Consider the following 18,516-nt stretch of genomic DNA (forward strand, 5'->3'; position numbering starts at 1 on the left):
CGGCGAACGGGAGGGGAAGGCAGAGAGAGGCAGGAGGCGAGGCAGGAGGGTTTCCAGGGGCGTTTATTAGGGCAGGAACGCCGCCACACCGGCGGGACTCGGGGAATAAACGCCGGCAGGACCGCAGGGAGAGCTCGGAGCGGCTGGTTGCCAGTTGTCACTCCCTCCATTCCTTCGGAGTGATCCTGCCCACAGGCGACAGGCCCCACTCGATGCCCGCCTGTGTGAACACCTGCGGGAGGATAAACCCAAATGTGAACGCTGAAAGCAGGGAGATGTGCCACTACAGCGCTATTTCTGGTGTTTTCCATTTAGATTTCCTGTATCGGAACATCTCACTCACCTTTCAGTAAAGTGGAATGCATTTATATGGAGCATGACTTAAATAGTTCAGTTTTCTATTTCAAAATATCTTGCTATAGATACTGCTATATAAAAATATCCACATCTATAAAACATACAAAATACCTAGATATAAGTAGATTACAGTAGATTATAAGTAGATATAAGTCGAACTACATGACTAAAATGGATTTCTTACACATCACCCATACCATTACTTTCACCATAACCTACACGTTCTGCCAAGACCCCTGCCTGAATAGCTCAGAAAACGACATAACAAACACTCGCTTCTGCTCTGTTTGAAACATCATTGAATAGCCTGATATTGAAACTCATGTAAGAATTCAAAATAAAAATGATGAAATAGTAAAACTTCCATATCACATTACTACTCACTCAAAAAAAAAAAAAACCTCCAAAATTCTGATCACTTACAGTATTTGTAACAAGTAAGCCCTTCTGAAAATAGCTTGGAAGTTTACAGCTATATCACAACAGAATGGTGAAAAAAAGACTTACATAACCCCAGACAGTAGCAAAAACTGCAGCTCCACCAAGCAGTACCAGGTTTCCATACTTGTCATGGAAGTTTGGCTCATGTTTGTGATGAGCCTGCCTTACTGCAGTATGCTGGACACGGCGAGCTAAGGGAAGTTAAATTAAAAATACACGAGTCAACTAAACCATACATACAAACCATTCACAATCATTGTCTCCCATCAATGGAAAGGCAAAAAAGCAAGGAAATAATCTTCAGAGCTTTGGAACGATTGTAACGTCTGGGATGTACAGGAAGTCTTGCATTTTCATTTCTCTCTGGAAAGGTATCCCTGAAGTTTGCTTCTGGTAATAAATCCTTTAAGGTAGTTTTTTCGTTTCCATTTTCTCTAGACCCTCAAGATAGAAGTTCAACTACAGTTTTGACTATTTCTTTAAGAATGTAATTTTAGTACATAGACATTTATTTTCAGTATATACATTTGAGATTCATGTTTATATTTTCAGTACATGTACTTCATATAAGCATTTTCAGGATGAATCCTACCATCAAATGAAGCATCAGAGATGGTTAACACCTCTCATTCTCTTTAAGATTCTTGAAGGGAGATGAAGAAGGAAGTGGAAATACCTGGAGGCCTTTGCGCGATGTAAATAATAGAGGATTAAATACAAGAGAATCTAACCATATGACAGGATGGATGGATGTAAGACTACCTTTTATATTGTATGCTTATCTTTTATATCGTATGCTTATTTAGGAGAAGAGACTTGAGTATCAAACCATCAGCTTAAAGGAAGTGAGCCCACACAAGCACAAGTTTTGTATTTTTTTTTTTGTTTTGTTTTTTTAACTGACAAAAGAATCCCAAACATCGACTGAGAGAAACACACCTAAGCACGTTTGTTTGGACTGAGCACATCATAGTTCTGATGCACCAGGCCTGCAGCTGAGGGGACTGGCTGTAACGCTAGCGATTCCAGCACCGCAGAGGTTACTTAGCCCTTGAGTTTAAGCATTTAGCACTGACAGTGCCTTGCAATCTCACTACGCGGATTACAAGACCTTTATGCGCCTTTAGTTATTATTAAGGAGGAAAAAACACTGAGAAAGGGAACCCAAGGTCAGCTCTAGTAAACAACTACGAGGTAGAAAACAGAGAAAGAAGTAAAAAAAATAAAAGCAGCAGAGGACAAAGGGCTGAGAGCTGCCCGCAGCCCCTCACCGGCCCTCAGGGACCCTCCCTCAGGGGAAAGCAAGCCCGGGGACAGCTCAGGACCACCCCTGAGAGGGACAGCAGGAAACCACAGAGCCCCACCGAGGAACCGGCCGCCCCCAGGCGCTGCCACAGCCCCACCGCCGCCCCCCGCTTACCGGCGAGGCTCAGAGCGGCCCTGGCCACGGGGAACATGGTGCGGGACAGCGGCCGGCGGGACGCCGCTACCCTTGGGGAGCCCTGAAAAACAAAATGGCCGCGCCGGAAGTTCCGCCCTCGCGCCGCGCCGCCGAGCGGAGCACGCTGGGTAATGTAGTTCTCCCCGGGGAGGCGGAGGGGAGGCGGAGGGGAGGCGGAGGTGGAGGCGGAGGGGAGGCTCCTCCCGGCTGCCGGCGCTCAGGGCGCTGTAGCCGCGACGGAGGTTCCTCTAGAGGATCTTCTCGGGGTTCTGCTCCGCTGTACGGGTTCAGAAACGCTGTTTCAAGAAGAAACGGAAGGAACAGAGCGGGCAGGGAGCAGGCGCAGCCGTGACGGAGGCGCTAAGAGGCCCCGCGCGGCAGTTGCCGCCGCAGTGTCAGGATGGCCGAGTGGTCTAAGGCGCCAGACTCAAGGCTCCCGCCTTCCCGCCGCGGCTGGGTATTCTGGTCTCCGTATGGAGGCGTGGGTTCGAATCCCACTTCTGACACCACTTTTTTTTTTTTTTTTTCGGTCCAACTCCACAAATTTAAAGCTCTAAAAGACCTAAAAAGCTAAGGGGGAAGGTTTTTAGCGTTAAAAAAAAAAAAAGAAAAAAAAAAGCATTTGACTCGCTGCGCCAGGGCGGCGTTCTGTGTTACTGACCCCCCCCGGGCACACACACACAGCATGAATACGGGAGGCGCTGGAGACCCCACCAGCCGTTTCTCCAAGTGCCTTAATAATTTCACCCCCCATTTTTCACACACTGACCATCGACATGTGTGCGGTTATAAAATTAAAGAAAACCTGTGGAAGCCCTAAAGCTCCTCTTAGTTTTATTCAGCCTGGGGAAAAGGAGGCTCAGGGGCGGCCTTATCGCTCTATACAGATACCTTAAAGGAGGCTGTAGCGAGGTGGGGGTTGGCCTGTTCTCCCACGGGCCTGGTGACAGGACGAGGGGGAATGGGCTAAAGTTGCACCAGGGGAGTTTTAGGTTGGATGTTAGGAAGAACTTCTTTACTGAAAGGGTTGTGAGGCACTGGAACAGGCTGCCCAGGGAGGTGGTGGAGTCACCATCCCTGGAAGTCTTTAACAGACGTTTAGATGTAGAGCTTAGGGATGTGGTTTAGTGGGGACTGTTAGCGTTAGGTCAGAGGTTGGACTCGATGATCTTGAGGTCTCTTCCAACCTAGAAATTCTGTGATTCTGTGATTCTGCGTTTCTTTTATTTTTTTTTTTGAGGGAGAGGGGGACAGCTACGGGCGGAACACCAACCGCTCGCTGTGGCAGGGCGACGCTTTGTGGCGTTTAACGAGGGAGACGCGGGGGCTGTCGGCAGTCTCACGACAGGGCACGGCGATACCCTCAGGGGGCGCCGCCGCCATGTCGCGACACGCTCCCCCCCTCAGCGCTCCGCGCCCGCCCGCCCGCCAATCACACGCCTCCAGCTTGCTCCCTTCCTATTGGCCCACCGCGGCCGTACTGACAGCGGCGCCAGCGAATCGAAACCGGGAGGCTGGACACGGGCAGGCGCTGCAGCCAATGGGAAGCGGCGGGGCGGGGCCGAGCCGGCGGTGGCAGCGAGGGGCAGCCATGGCGGCGCTGGCGGTGCTGGCGCTGCTGCTGCTGGCGGCCTGCGGCGGGCAGCGCGCGGCGGGGCAGAAGCGGAAGGAGGTGAGGGGGGGGACCCTGAGGGGAGCCCCTGAGGGGAGCCCCTGAGGGGAGCCCCTGAGGGGTTGAGGGCTCACTTAGGGCTTATTTAGGGTTTAGTTAACAGTTTCTGGTTGTAGTCGCGAAGATACTGCTTATTTCTCTATGCTTCTTAGGGTTTCCTGTATGTATATGCTTCACTGCAGCGAAGGGTAGTCGGTTATTTACCAAAGCGTGTTTATTCCTGAGAGGGCTCGCAAGGAGTGCAGATATAGCTAGTGGGAAATGCTTGGTTTCTGTTAATTATGCTTCTCGTATGAGATTATAACGCTCTTTGCCTTTTTTTAAAGGAGAATGTGCTGTGCACTCATGAGTTCTGCAAGCGTGTACAGAATCATTTTTTTTCCTTTTATCTACCCTGGAAATCAATCGTTGAGTTCCCGTCCGTAGTGCTTATAGCACTAGCGCTTGCTCCACTTCATGAGTTTTGAAATCTCCCCCGGGTGTGATGCTTTGTATCAAATAAATACCAACAGGGCTGGGTTTGGGGCGCTTTGTGTGGCTGAAATAAATCTTATCGTTAGTGTGAGAAAGTCCCAAGCTGACAGCCACATCAGTGCGTGAAGTAAATGAACATCATTAACGTGAGGCTCAGGAGGCTCTGTGAAAGCCTTTGAGTCTCTTTATGAAGCATCCTGTCACGCAGTCAGTATTCGTAATGAAAAATGTGCAGTAGTTTGTTACAGCGAAAATACAAACCTTCAGGTCTGTGATGTGAGAGATTGGAGGAAATAAAACACACAAAACCCTCAACAATATTTCTCTGGCTTTGTTTTCAGATGGTATTATCAGAAAAAGTGAACCAGCTGATGGAGTGGGCTAGTAAGAGATCTGTAATCCGAATGAACGGAGACAAGTTTCGACGCTTTGTGAAGGCGCCACCCAGAAATTACTCTGTGATCGTGATGTTCACTGCTCTTCAGCCTCACAGACAATGTGTTGTGTGCAAGTATGGGCTTAACTCATAATCTTGAACTTGAAAGTCATCATATGCTTTGTAGGACATTAAATTTAACAAGAGGGTAAAACTTTCAGGTACACAGGAGGAAGATACTAACGCCCATTATAGGAGGGTTATCTTTGAAGTTGTTGCTGGGAATATGTGTGTTATGAGTGTGGGAAAACAGCATAGTCCTTAATGATTTATTCTCCTCTTAAAATAATTGATGTTATGCAGAGAAAATACTCTCATTGGTAGGCTTCTGGAGAGAGGGTGGAAACTCAACTTTCCTGGTGTGAGCTGCTGAGGACATGTTTGCAGGATTACTGCTGGCCTTGCAGTCTAAAAGTTGCTGTTAATTAACATTGATTGATGTTTGTTTGTTTACACTAATAATATTCCAGATCCTTAAATATATAAAGGCCTTCTTATATTAAGCTGAGGATGACAAGGTTCAAATAGATATCAGAAGATAACTTTTTTACCATACTAATTAGTTTGCCATTCTCTGGCACAGAAAAGTGGGTGTGCTTGTGTTGTTTCAGTGCTCCAAGGTTTAGCAAACTGTGATCTACTGGGTTACATTTCTGTTTTCCATGGTTAGCACTGCTTCTTGTTATGAACACAATGACACTTGCACTTTATCTTTACATTAAAAAAAACCACAAGTGCATATGCTTTGAATGTTAGATGAATGACCTCAATTTTTCTTTTGTTAAACATAAGAAAACAAATGTGGAGGAATGGGTGGGATGGTTCTATTAAGGGGATGGATGGCTACAGGTCTTAAAACTGTTCTGTAACTTGTGTTTTGAGCTAACACATGATACAGCCTCTCACTTTGTGTGTTTTTACAGGCAGGCTGATGAGGAATACCAGATTCTGGCAAATTCCTGGCGATACTCCAGTGCATTTACCAATAAGATTTTTTTTGCTATGGTCGATTTTGATGAAGGCTCAGATGTGTTTCAGATGGTAAAGTTATTTCTTTTTTATCTCTTAATGTTATTTTTAGCTCATGCGTTGGAGAATGAGAGTAAAATCATACAAAATGTATTAGAATGACTAAAGCTGTATAATATTACAGTGACTACACTGAAAAGTTAAAAGCCACCTCTCTGATACAGAAGAAAATTGAAGAGCAGAGGGCAGTAGTATTTTTGGCAGTAGTATTAACAGCGTTGACAAATGTGGAATAGGTGTAAGGAGTGTATTAGCTTATCTGACTCTTCTCTGGGTCTGTCTCCTGTAATAACTTGCAGTGTCATTTTTAATGGAATTTCTCAGAATACAGCAAGAAGTAAGATAGAAAACACTGAATTACTTAGGACTGGATATAAAAATTTGGATAACTAGGGGGTGATTGATCAGGCTTTCAGAACTGACTTCTTTTGCTCTTCTACTGAGATTATATAACAAGATTTAAAAAGAAAATAATCTAGAACAACAATTGCAAACATGCATGGAATGATAGAATTAATAACTAATCACAGTTTTGCAAATTGTAACTTTTTTTTTTAAGGAGATGCTTGCCTCAGTATTTAAAAGTTACCTAATTTAGGTGATGGTACTTTGTAACGTGGAAGTTTTAGAAAGTAGACATGGAATTTTTTAACATTCTTGTTAGATTTTTTTCCCCAGAGTGAATTAGTTTTTGATGAAACACTAAGCTATGGCCTTCACATATTACTGGATGTATTCTTATTTTGTAGTTTCCTCACTGAATAGTAGTATTTATAGAAGAAACATTAAAATAAAAACTGAAATGCTATGGTCAAAACAGTGTTGGGGAAGGGTCTTCATTAGGAAAAGATGATGGAACATCATTTTAAAAACAACTATTTCTGTTTTTTTACTGTAGTCTCCTACTAACTGGATTGGATCTTTTGAGATGCTAGCTAAAGATTGGAGTACTAATGAAGAAATGTCGATCACTTGAGAAAGTATGCTCAATTTAAAAAAAAAAAAAAAGTAAACCCTTGTTTTCCCCAAAGGCATCCAGGACACCTAGTGGTAGAGATCAAAAAAGTTGCTTCTAATGCTTAAGAGAGGAAATAGCATGGAACCTATGAGGGAACTTACAGGAGCTTATTGATTACTGTCTTAGATCAAATTCTTGCCTGTTCTGTTTTTATGAGGTCTAGAAGTGTGAGTTGCTGTGTGCTGTATACTTTCTTAAAGTCACTGTGAAATACGTTTATTGAATAGTTGTTCTTTCTGATTGACTTGGTGACTGTCTGCAGTTGAAATGGAAGCATGTTGTGAAGTAGACCTTTCATGGTGCTGTGTCTTCTGTGAATTTTCTAAATACAGCTAAACATGAATTCTGCTCCAACCTTCATTAATTTTCCTGCTAAAGGGAAGCCTAAACGAGGTGACACATACGAACTTCAGGTGCGCGGCTTTGCAGCTGAGCAGCTTGCTCGTTGGGTGGCTGACAGGACTGATGTCAATGTAAGTGCGTGTGTTACACATGTATACTAAGCCTTTACCCACCAACAGCTCTGCAGCACTCACTTATTACATGTTCTGGGTACAAAATACCCAGAATATGAAGTAATTGTGTTTGGTTGATAACTCTACTCTTAGATACTCCAAATGGCTCTTGTCTATATAATCTTCTATCCCTGTAAGTGTGCAAGGCCAGGTTGGACGGGGCTTTGGGCAGCTTGGTCTAGTGGAACTTGTCACTGCCTGTGGCAAGGGTATTGGAACTGGGTGGTATTTAAGGTCCCTTCCAATCTCTGTGATTCTGTGATGCTACATCTTAAAGCTTCCTTACCCCATTCCAATATTTTGTGTAATCCTCTGTTTAATAACACGGTAAAACTCAGCTCCTTCCTTCCTCCCTTTTCTGCTCCTGTTAAAGGAAAACAGTCTTTCAAGTAGTAGGTAAGGTAACAGTGCATAAACCAGTAAAAGGAGAAGAAGCTTTACCTACTTCTTTATTCAGAATTATTATACACAAAGTTGTGGGGATGTTCTTTGTGTTCATATTTTTCTTCCCACTCTGATGTGTTTTTTGTTAGGAGTAAGGATATAATATGTTATGCAGTTGAGGTAAAATAACGGATCTTTGTGTAGATTCGTGTGATAAGGCCACCAAACTATGCTGGACCATTGATGTTAGGACTGCTGCTGGCTGTCATTGGAGGCCTTGTGTATTTGCGTGGAAGCAATCTGGATTTTCTGTACAACAAAACTGGCTGGGCATTTGCTGCTTTGGTGAGTAATTCTAGCTCTTCTCTGCCTGTTGTTATGAGTTTCATAGCAATTCAAATCTTTCAAAGCTATTGTATTTAAAGAAGCTTAAACATGCTAGAAGAAATCGAGGTGCATTTAGCTTCTCTTTTTAGTAGTCTGATACTATAATTTGATCTCATTCTTTTCAGCTCAGTTAATGCTTGATTACCTGCTTTTAATACTAGTAAGAGATAGGATGATGCTTAGCTTAAGTACTACTTACTATGAAAGGAAAAGGAAATTGGGTGAAAAAAAAACCTTACAGATGATTGTTTCTTTTTTCCTTTTCAGTGTTTTGTGTTAGCAATGACGTCAGGCCAGATGTGGAACCACATTAGGGGGCCACCCTATGCTCATAAGAACCCCCATACAGGACAAGTGGTAAGTCTCTTTTCTTTTTCTACTTTTCCGCATTTTTATTATATTTCTACTGATTAAATTCGATACTAAAAGAGGCAAGTCAGAAAGAAGCCAAGAATAGAATCTGCATTCTTACTAAGTCAATGAGGCTAACCTGTCCTGCCATAAGGCAACTTAGCTTCAGATTTGCTTCAGAGAAGATCTGCCTTCTCTTAAAATATACCCATGAGAGAGGGGTTTTGTAAGCAATTTGCAGCTCAAGTTACTTTGCAGATAAGCAATCACAAAATACCAATCTTCATCCAAAATCAAATAATCTGTTGTGTCATTGCCGTATGATAATGGTTATCTCCAATTCCATCTTGAGAGGAAGGTGATTACTACAATTTTTAGTTCAGTGACTGATTAATTATATAAGACTGGTGTTATCAGTTCTGTGATGTTTGAAGGATAAGGACAAACACTGTCTAGGTTTTTTTTTTTTAGCTATATTGCTTTCTGTGTTCAGCAATAAGCTGTTTGGGAGCTAGATAAAGAATAAGCAATTCTTAATCGGGCTGGAAGTATGGTGATTAATTTACTGTCTAACAATACACTCCACTTCATGTTGGAAACAGCTTTAAGTGCTTTCCATGCAGTAAAGCATTAGTCATTATATAGATGGTGGTCTGCAGAAAACAGGACATCCTGGTTCACAAGTGTTGCCTTGGAGTATATTTTTGTTGTTTTAATACCCAGAGATTTTGGGGACTTTCTGTGGAGACTTTGATTATTCTAGTGACTGCAGGAAGCTAAGAAGATACTTAAATAATGCTCTAGGGTAAAGAGGATAGCATACAGAGTCACCAAAACTGTTTGCTAACAAGATGTTTGGGATAGGTGTTTTCCACCTGCTTCAGAACCTAAGATAAGCATTTATTTCATCTTTCCTGTTTTTCTCTATCTTCCCCCAATGTATAAAGGTGTATATATATTTAACAAAAAAGCAGTAAGTCTTGGAAGCAGGATGATGAGAATGCTTTTTCTTAGTTTCTGAAGGTAGGTTATTTTAAATGACTTGATCTCTTCTATCTCTTACCATTCCTGTTTGTTTCCGTTTTCTTTGCAGCATTTATTTACCTGTGATATTGCTCTCTCCTGTCTTGAATATAATATACATACATACATATATATACACAAGAAGAAGAGAAATCATTCTAAATCACTAAATGCAAAATAAAGGTGTCTGTTAGGTCTTACACGCTCAGCAGTGCTATTGTTGAACTTGGAGATTTCATGTATTTCATGGTCTTCTCTAGCTCATACACCTGTGTAACGACTTCATATAAAACATCTTGCTTTGAGATTCTCAAGGTAAATTAATGTCTACTGATCTTAGACTCATGAAATCTTGTTATTGGGGAAAAATCAGTTTTAGCATGTTTTGATATGCACTGCCCTGCACATAATACAGAAGGAGATGCACTGTAAGAGTAGTCTGTACGTACCAAGAGCATTGTCTCTCAGGGCACATATAATGTATTGACTCTTCTTGTGCAGTTTACTGGGAATTAATTTAGTGAGATGTCCTTTCATGCCTGCTTAGGTAGGTCAGGCCCTCTGTATTCTTCCACTAAAAGTCAATCTGCTTATGAAATGTGTTTTTCTACTTGGATATTACATCGCAATCATAGTGAAGCAGAGCTTCCCGTAAAGGATTGAACATCAGCAGTCTTTAACTTCCACAAATTTTGAACTTTCGGTTCAGTTGGCAGACTTGTAACGAAGAAAAAACAAACCTGTCTGAGACAGCTTAGAGTAGAAGTTCTCATCTTTGAAATGTTTTCTTGGAAGCATTTCTCCTTTTTGTTTTGTATTACTACTTCTGTTTACCTTATTCCTAACCATTTTTAATCTTAATACAAAAGCTGAAGAGTAAAGCTTCAAGGATGTTGGTAGTGATGTTCCTTTTGCTGTGACGCCATGAAAAAATTTCAAATGTTGGGCACCAGAGCCAAGTGAGTAGGGTTCATGTGCAAATTGAAGAGACTGTCCCAAAACTGAGAAGCAGTGTATGTATGTAGAATAAGGATCCAAGTCAGGGTATGGCTCAGACTTGGAAGGCAGCGGATGCTTTGGGCATTACTGTGCTGTTTTGCCCTGTCAAACAGGCAATCTGGATCGTGAAGGGTGTAGCTGCACTTCTGGTGTTATAATCTGTACGGTACTTTGGGCCGTTGACACGCAATAGTAGAAGGATTTCTGTTGCTGCTGCAAAATAAATTGGTGAACAGCTAATAACGTAAATTGGTATACAACAGATTCACACTACAACTTCTTTCCTGTCTCTTGACAGAGACACTGCAAAACCCAGTTCCCAGCTTTATAGCTGTTGTTAATTGTTTCAAAGTTGACTCCAGCCTTTCTAAAATTCAATTGCTCTTTGTCTCTTGCAGAGCTATATCCATGGAAGCAGCCAAGCCCAATTTGTTGCAGAAACGCACATTGTTCTTCTGTTTAGTATCCTTCTTCCTGAGATGCAAGTTGGTGGTGACAATTTTTCTGTTAGCTTATGCTGCTGCCTCTTTTATGAGAGCATTTTGTCAAGGCTCGTATCTGTCACCTAATGCTGAGCAGAAGCTTGTAGAGCCTTTCTGTGTTGACAGCTACGCCTTTCTAATGACAGTGATCTTTAAGCTGAATAGAAAAACATTTACTGCTTTCTCTCTAACTTCTGCCTTGCTCAGTGACCAAACTGGATAACATTAAAAATGTGGATCCTAATGGCATTATACATGTAGGGTTCTTCAGGCTAGTCCCTGTTCTTTTCTGCATGTCTTGTCTCTTCAGTCTCACTTACTTCTTGCTTTGGTGTTGAATTCTTTCCTTTGTTACTGGTGTTTCTTCTTTAATTTCTTCGCTTACCTTCTCTGTTTTTAATTTTAGCTCTTTTTAATGCTAACAAGTCAGGATTTTTCCATGCTGGTATTAAGCCATCAGAGAGGCAAGCAGAATCTTGCTGGCTGGGTTTTTTCATTTCTCGCTTGTATAAAAATGTTTCTTTTGAGTGTCAGTAGTACTCTGAAATCCAGCGTTCTTCTGCTTGCACATGCATGTCTTTGATCCATCATCTGTACCTAGAATCATCTCTGAATCAAACCCTTCTTCCTTCTCTTGTCACCTGCATCAGCCTGTGCCTTATTTTATCTTTTGTTTAATACTGTTCTTTGGCCTTGCAGCTCCGAATTGTCTACATCTCATGGTACACGAGCATACATATGTGCAGACTTACTACAGACACATCAACTGGCTTCTCACTTAAACTGTCTCGTTTCAAAACTTCTTTCAAAGTACCTGACCTCTTCAGTGCTCTGCTGTGGTTAACAAGTTCCTTCTGTTGCAAGAGCAAGGTTCTTTAACTGAGTGACTTCAGTTGCTTTCTTCCTTTTCTCTTAAATCTTAATATCCAAATTTCAGCAAGAGATGCATTTTTCCTCTCTAATTCATCAATATAAAGTAAGCAATTGATGTTTAAGTACGCTGGTGCTTATGCTGGGGGAAGTTTTCAACTCTGTATGCTTTATCAAAGATTTTTTTTATTATTACTACTGAAAAACTCCGTTTAGAAGGGGTCTTAAGTTTCTTCTAATTGAAGAATTAGAAAAGACTGAAATGTTTCTACTTGAAAGTCACCACATTGGATCAAACATTGCATGCATTTTATTTATTCTATTAGCTGAGTAAAGATAGCAGAAGATATATCCCTGTATCTTCCAGTTTGTACTTGAAACTTTCTGTATATTTTCTCTTAAATGTTGTCAATTATTGAGTAACTTTCAACTTGCTTCCTCCCCCCGACCTGTTGTTGTCCAGAAAGCCTTCAATTTTTCCAGTGAGTGTTAATTTCCCAGGTATGGGGTGGGAGGTAACACAGGAAACGAGGAGTGAGTGTGTTGTATTAAGTCTAGCGTATTTTGTTGATTTAGCCTTAAACAGTGTCCGTAGATGGTGGTGTTACTTTAGGAATGGTTCTCCTCCATGAAGCTGCTACTTCTGACCTGGATGTGGGGAAAAGAAAAAGTGAGTACAACTACTTGTCTTTCTATCGAGAATTGTTAGATGCCATAAAGATTTCTGATACGATATTTAATAAAAGTGCATTTACACTGTGGGGTTTTTATTGTGAATATCAGCTAATTTTTTGATTTTTTTTAAAGAATATTTTCCTGTCAGTTTCCGGCAAACAATGTTGTTTGGGGTCTTCAACCTTGCAGTTATCACAACAAGAATTATTTCTAGTTTAGATTCCATGGATCTATCTTTTTCCTTTTCCACTGCTATTAATTAGATGTATTTAATTTGAAAGTGCAGGCAGGTCCCATACAAGTCGTATATCTGAGGCCCAAGACCTTTTTTTTTTTTTCTTTTGCTGCTGTTTGCAGCAGAAGCAGCAGCAGTAGTTTGAGTTCTTCCCAGATTTCATTGGTACGCTTGGACTTCTGGTGGGAGAGAAGTTGAACACCTCTGCTTTACTCCAAGAATGCGTACCATAGCATGCATGTGTGCATATACATTCCACCTTTAAGTACAAGTGAGTCCTTGGTTATTTCACCAGCATTTGGAGCTGTTCAGCAAAATTCAAAGCAATCTGGGGAGAAAGGAAGATGTAAAGATGCCTCTCGCCATTTTGTTAGTAAGGGAGGGAAGAAGGGACTGATTTCTTTTTCTCTTAAACTGCTGGTATAAAATTGACTTAGAGTAGGAATTTGAAAGAAAATTAATGCTGATATATTTCATAGAAGTGTTCAGGTTGGGAAAGACCTCTAAGATCATCTAGTTCAACTTTTTAACCTGGTATTGAAAGCCACCACTAAATCATGCCAAGTTCTACATCTACACGTTTCTTGAAAACCTCCAGGGATGGTGACTCAACCTCTTCCCTGTTCTATTCGAATGCCCTATAAGCCTTTCAGTAAAGAAATTCCTCCTAATATCCAACATAAACCTCCCCTGGTGCAACTCGAGGCCATTTCCCTGTGTCTTTATCACTTGGTGCTTGGGAAAAGAGCCCAATCCCCACCTCGCTCCAACCTCCTTTAAGGTAATTGTAAAGTACAGTAATCGTAAAGTACAGTATCCTCATAAGACTCTTTTTTCTAAACCCTTCACCAGCTTCGTTGTGCTTTGGATATGCTCCAGCACTTGATGTCCTTCTTGTAGTGAGGAACTCCAAACAGAACACAGTATTTGAGGTGCAGCCTCACCAGAGCCCAGTACAGAGGGAAAATCGCTTCCCTACTCCTGGTGGCCACTCTGTTTCTGGTACAAGCCAGGACTGTCGGCCTTCTGCCTCCTCCTAAGGGATTATAATAAAGGCCTCATCTAACCAAACTTGTAAATATTGCAGAAAGCTTTTAAAAACCCCAGTCACTATGGTGTTTTTGGAGAGAGCTGTCACTGCCATAATCTTACTTTGTGTCTCTTGCAGTCATGTGTATAGCTGGGATTGGCTTGGTGGTGCTGTTCTTCAGTTGGCTGCTCTCTGTCTTCAGGTCGAAATACCACGGATACCCGTACAGGTACAGCTTTGCTGCTGCTTCAGTTGTTGTTCTCGTGTGCATTGCAGTGCAGCTACACATCACTGCAGTCTGCTTTGTAGAGAATGGTGAAAATAAAAATACTGGCATAAAGATTAAGAAAAAATAATAGAAGTTTTTACCTGGATTTATGAATGAATCTGTTCCTGTGGGCTGGTATTTCCTTGTCTGGTAATGTTAATGTAAGTCAGAAGGGAGAAGGAAGCAAAGCACTTTTTTTTTTTTTCTGACATCGAGTTTGGTGGGAAATACTCTTTAAAAAGTGCTCCACTTGCTTCTCAAACAGTAGCAATATTGGCTGATACAATGACCAGCAACACAATATTTGGTGGATAACAGTTTTCAGTCTGGCCAGAGCCAGGATTGCAGTACATTCCTTTTCATGCCACTATGGTTTACAAAGTATTTCTATTCTCATAGTGATATTTAAAGCTGCCAGTATTCCAGGACTGCTTCTATGAGGAGTCTAGCACTCTTCATTGAGTGGTTTATTTATTTATTGATAGATACAGGTGTATTGGGTGTTTTTACCAGGTTTAGTTTTTTTTTTTTTTTTTTTTTTTTTTTTTTTTTTTTTTTTTTTTTTTGTAGGAATCTGTACATTTCAGGGGCCAGCTTCTAACCGTCTCGGCTTCTGCCAAGAGTTTAATGTTTCTGCAAAGCTAATCCTAGTTTCCATAGGCAAACATGGTCCTGTTTCTCTGAGAAGTTGTCATGGCAGGTTACCTTGTGGGTATATGCAGAGAGCATTGGTGGGTTCATAGGAGTCTGTAATACACAAGGACATGGAAGATGTATTTTCACAAGATTTTTACTTATTACAGATTAACACCAATCACCACGAGCAATCTCATCTGGATTAGATTCAAGCAGTGAGGTTCAGGCAGTTGCTAAAATCAAAATCATTTTCCTCATTATTTATTTTCAGTTTCAGTATTTCTTCAGTGATCTTGTTGTCTGAGACTGGGAGTGTACGTTTTGGCTGTAGCCGTGGTGAAGCCAGAGGTCTGAAGTTAGTTTATTAATTCCTGAAATTATTGGCTGTTATCATAACTGTGAGGTTCAAGGGCAGCTGCTCTAACTCACTGTGAAACATCTCGTGCTCTTGTCTAACAGCCCTTAGCCAAGTGCATACGGTTGCAGTGTGTGATGCCAGCCCAGTATTTTCATGCCGATACTGAAATTCTGCTCAAAAAGCCTTTTGTACTTCTCGATCTTCTTCTGTTGACTCCTCAGAAGCATCCATGATGTGTATTAAGGAATCCTCTGAATCCACTGTTGCAATCTCTTTATATCCACAGGCTGGGTAACTGCTTAGGCAGAAGTCAGATCATTTGCTTTTGTAAATATCTCATTAATAAAATGTGTTAGTCACTTCTGTAAGACCAGAAGAAAGCTGAGTTCCTTCCTTGTTGAATAACTGATTGGCCTTTATTCTGTTCTGTGCTGTGGTCTTACGTACTACTTCTAAGTCTGTGGAAGGCACAGTGTGGTTGCTCTGGCTTTAGAGGTACTAGAAGGCTTGCTTTTAAGTGGTTTTCTCCACAGCCATTTATATCTTAGCTGCAGCAGGCCCAGTTCCTTGTTCTGATTTTCTAGGTATGTGTGAAAGCTAAATAGAATGTTGTACAGCTTTGGTTCTTATAGAATTAATAAGCATTCTTTTTTTTCCCCCTGCAGTTTCCTAATGAGTTAAAGGATTCCAGAATGTAACATCAGAAAGGCGGTGGCTCTGAAATTGTGTGGGATGGAAGGGAAGAGCTCAATATGTATGGTTCATGCTACCTCTCTTTACACTGAATGAGATAGTTAAACACTGAACCAAAGACAACGTGTAGTGCCTTAAATAAAACAAGCAATGTGCTCTGAAGGACAGAGTATTAAGATGCAATCTCTCTCATAAGCTTTACATCTTCTGAAACAACTTTGAATCTAACGAAGTTCTGAACTTTGTGTTTAGAACTACCGTGTTTCCTTAGACTAACCAGAAACAGTACTTTACATTCAGTTGGATAATCTGTTTTCCATGGTTTTCTTCCCCTCAAATACTGACTTCTTATTCACATGTAACAGGTGATGGTAGCTTTTCTGTCATGCCTTTTCATGGTTGATGAGACCTCCTCATGTACCTGCATCTCTCTTCCTTCTGTCTGTGTTCAACTCTCGGAGCGTACTGCAGGTTCTGTTATGGTATGTGCGTGTCCTGGAGCTGGATCTGAATGCTGAGAAGAGCATGGAACTGCTGTATGACACAAGAGATCGCTTCACAGATGAAGGAAGAATTCTTCATGTAGAAATGACTCATTAAAACTTAAATTAACATTTCACAGGGTGATCTACTAATGAGTTTTATAGTTGATATTCAGGACTGGAAAAACAAAACAAACAAACAAAAAAAACTAGGTGTATTTATTTGTTTTCCCCCCACTAAATTACGAAAATATGATAAACTCTGCCGTTCTTGATTTGATTGAAGTCTCTACTTGTTATATAGAAACTTGTTTAATTATTAATTAAAAACTTTCTTTGCCAAATACTGAAACTACATCAGTTAGCTTGTAAGCACTGGCTTAGAGCTGAAAAAATGTTCCCATAGCAATCCATGCTTCCCTGCCCCACCACCCCCCTCAAAAAAAGAAAAAAGAAAAAAAAAAAAAGCTGATTACAAAGTTAACTGATTATCTGTCACGTGAATTACAGGTTGCTAACTGGCTTTAAAGTTACTGCTCAAACCACCTGGTGTCAGATTTTGGTCACTATTTAAGCTCTTGCATTCTCTGTTTCCTCCAAGTTTTGTTTCAGCCTTATGTACTTGGGAGGATGTGGGAGTGGGCAGAGCTATCTAATTCCAGGATAAATATTGTTACTCCAGGGAAGATTTGTTAGCCTTACAGTTGAAGGGATGTGCTTTTTGCTCTCTCATCTCACAAAGGTGCTTTGTCTTGAGGATTCTCGAATAGAAGACCTTGTGCCTCAGCTCCCGCTGTTGTGTAATTCAGCATCTGTACTACAGGAAATCTGTGGCCTATTTCAGTAATACTTCCTCTTGTAGACTATGGTGGCCTTGGAGGTTTCTTGTCAGAGGAAAATGTTTTCTGCTTCTGCCTCTCTGCTGTCTCAAGGGGTTACAGGATTTGGCCACTTTAGATTTAAGCTCAAAAAGGACGATATTGTTCAAAGTAGAATGTTTTTCTTATGCAATTTTGCTAAATTAACACAGAGCTCAAGTGCCTTAACTTTGCTAATTTAGTTGTTTGACATTTCAACTCGTTGGTGAGATGCATTTTTTTGATGCCATACAGAATGCAAAGGCTTAGTGGAATGGATAAAATGTGTGCTTGGCTGGATTTTGGACAACTTTCAATAAATTTTTTTAATCTAATTGATGCTTCTCCGTCTCTTTAATTTCATCATAGAACAAAAAACAGCATCCATTTTCTTCTGTTGTTTCAATGTGTTAATAAGTGTTTGTATATAGTAAATAACCTGAATATGGCTGGGTAGACTGGGTTAACAGTGCGCTGTATTATATTATGGTGTTTATGCAGGAAACTGCAGCCCAAAGCGACATTACTAGAGGTCTTTGCGTGTAGTCAACTAACGCCAGAAAGGTTGCATGTTTTTTCACTTGGCTTTGAGAGCTGTCCTGAGGTAAGTCTTGGCTTCCTGGAGTCCTAGGCAGATAATGTTTGCAGAGGTGGAATCTAATGAGCACTGTGGATTTGCCTGGAACGATTCTGGGATGCTGTAGCTGTTGTTTGCTTTGCTGTCCTTTTGGTATTTCGAGGGTGCTTCCAAGAAACCTTTAGGTTGGCTGGTCCTACTTCAGTTATTAGCTGTGCGGACAAAAGTGATTTACAACCTCATTGTAAAGAAGCAATGTTATTTTCTTAGGCTTTCAGATTTTTTTTTTTTTTGATGTGATGTGTCTTGTATTCTATTTCTCTAAAAAACATTCAATCATATATGGAACAACTTTAAACAGTTGTGCATCACGTTGCTGGATGGTGCGGACATGTAGGACTTCATGTAAGGTGGTATACCTGTTCAGAGTTTTATGGATTTTCTTCTATTCCCATGTTGATGTATGAAATTAAAACAATGCTTACTTTGTCCCAACATTTTTTCTGCTCTCTAAGCTGAAGATGAAGCTCAAGGAGAAGGGGACAGGTGTGATAGGTGAGCAGAGGATGATTGAGTGCTTCCACAAACCTGTAGCAGATGTAGAGAGCGTTCAGTCCTAGAAATAAACTATTTGGCTTGCGCAGCAGCTGAGGCAAAAGCTATATTTGGGACACGGTGATTATTTTGGCCCATCAGCACATGCATCTCTCCTGACTGGCTGGTGTAACACATTTCTAGACCAGTAGAACAAAGGTGGAAGAAGCAATGCATTAGAAAACAGAAATGCAAAACTGTGTGTTTGAGGCCATCTCCTCTACCAAGTGAG

General features: G+C 41.1%; 2 protein-coding genes and 1 non-coding gene across 5 annotated transcripts; 2 read left to right on the forward strand and 1 right to left on the reverse strand.

Annotated features, from left to right (window-relative positions):
• Positions 1-47: 47 nt before the first annotated feature.
• COX7B (cytochrome c oxidase subunit 7B) lies at positions 48-2,378 on the reverse strand. Its single transcript, XM_068696794.1, has 3 exons — positions 2,219-2,378; positions 865-989; positions 48-232 (listed from the first exon to the last, which is right to left on the reverse strand). Exons 1-3 carry the CDS (start codon positions 2,253-2,255, stop codon positions 158-160), a joined length of 237 nt encoding a protein of 78 aa, XP_068552895.1. The 5' UTR covers positions 2,256-2,378; the 3' UTR covers positions 48-157.
• A 255-nt stretch (positions 2,379-2,633) lies between these two features.
• On the forward strand, positions 2,634-2,745 carry TRNAL-CAA (transfer RNA leucine (anticodon CAA)). The gene is made up of 2 exons: positions 2,634-2,671; positions 2,700-2,745. It is a non-coding gene; the product is annotated as a tRNA-Leu (tRNA).
• A 1,024-nt stretch (positions 2,746-3,769) lies between these two features.
• MAGT1 (magnesium transporter 1) lies at positions 3,770-17,448 on the forward strand. 3 transcript variants are annotated; one of them, XR_011101005.1, is made up of 11 exons: positions 3,770-3,911; positions 4,727-4,896; positions 5,745-5,862; positions 7,201-7,341; positions 7,972-8,112; positions 8,422-8,511; positions 10,926-11,012; positions 12,343-12,361; positions 12,456-12,549; positions 13,958-14,048; positions 15,747-17,448. XR_011101005.1 is itself a non-coding variant. In XM_068696929.1 (10 exons), exons 1-10 carry the CDS (start codon positions 3,780-3,782, stop codon positions 15,760-15,762), a joined length of 1,038 nt encoding a protein of 345 aa, XP_068553030.1. In that variant the 5' UTR covers positions 3,770-3,779; the 3' UTR covers positions 15,763-17,448. The 3 variants fall into 3 exon arrangements, 2 of the variants coding, with proteins under 2 accessions (XP_068553030.1, XP_068553031.1); XM_068696929.1 differs by lacking the exon at positions 12,343-12,361 and having other exon boundaries at positions 10,926-10,989; positions 12,475-12,549; XM_068696930.1 differs by lacking the exons at positions 12,343-12,361; positions 13,958-14,048; positions 15,747-17,448 and having other exon boundaries at positions 12,456-12,476.
• Positions 17,449-18,516: the final 1,068 nt, after the last annotated feature.

This window comes from Anas acuta, chromosome 13, assembly GCF_963932015.1.
Source record: "Anas acuta chromosome 13, bAnaAcu1.1, whole genome shotgun sequence".
NCBI classification, from domain to species: Eukaryota; Metazoa; Chordata; class Aves; order Anseriformes; family Anatidae; genus Anas; species Anas acuta.

Bases quoted from the DNA above. Each gene is read 5' to 3' on its own strand.
- MAGT1 (XM_068696929.1), top strand. From the start codon at position 3,780: ATGGGAAGCGGCGGGGCGGGGCCGAGCCGGCGGTGGCAGCGAGGGGCA. The intron at 4,897-5,744 runs GTATGGGCTTAA...GTGTTTTTACAG, and splicing joins AGACAATGTGTTGTGTGCAA to GCAGGCTGATGAGGAATACC. The intron at 10,990-12,474 runs GTATCCTTCTTC...CAGTGTCCGTAG, and splicing joins GCACATTGTTCTTCTGTTTA to ATGGTGGTGTTACTTTAGGA.
- COX7B (XM_068696794.1), bottom strand. From the start codon at position 2,255: ATGTTCCCCGTGGCCAGGGCCGCTCTGAGCCTCGCCG. The intron at 990-2,218 runs GTAAGCGGGGGG...AACTTCCCTTAG, and splicing joins GGCCGCTCTGAGCCTCGCCG to CTCGCCGTGTCCAGCATACT. The intron at 233-864 runs GTAAGTCTTTTT...ATCCTCCCGCAG, and splicing joins TTGCTACTGTCTGGGGTTAT to GTGTTCACACAGGCGGGCAT.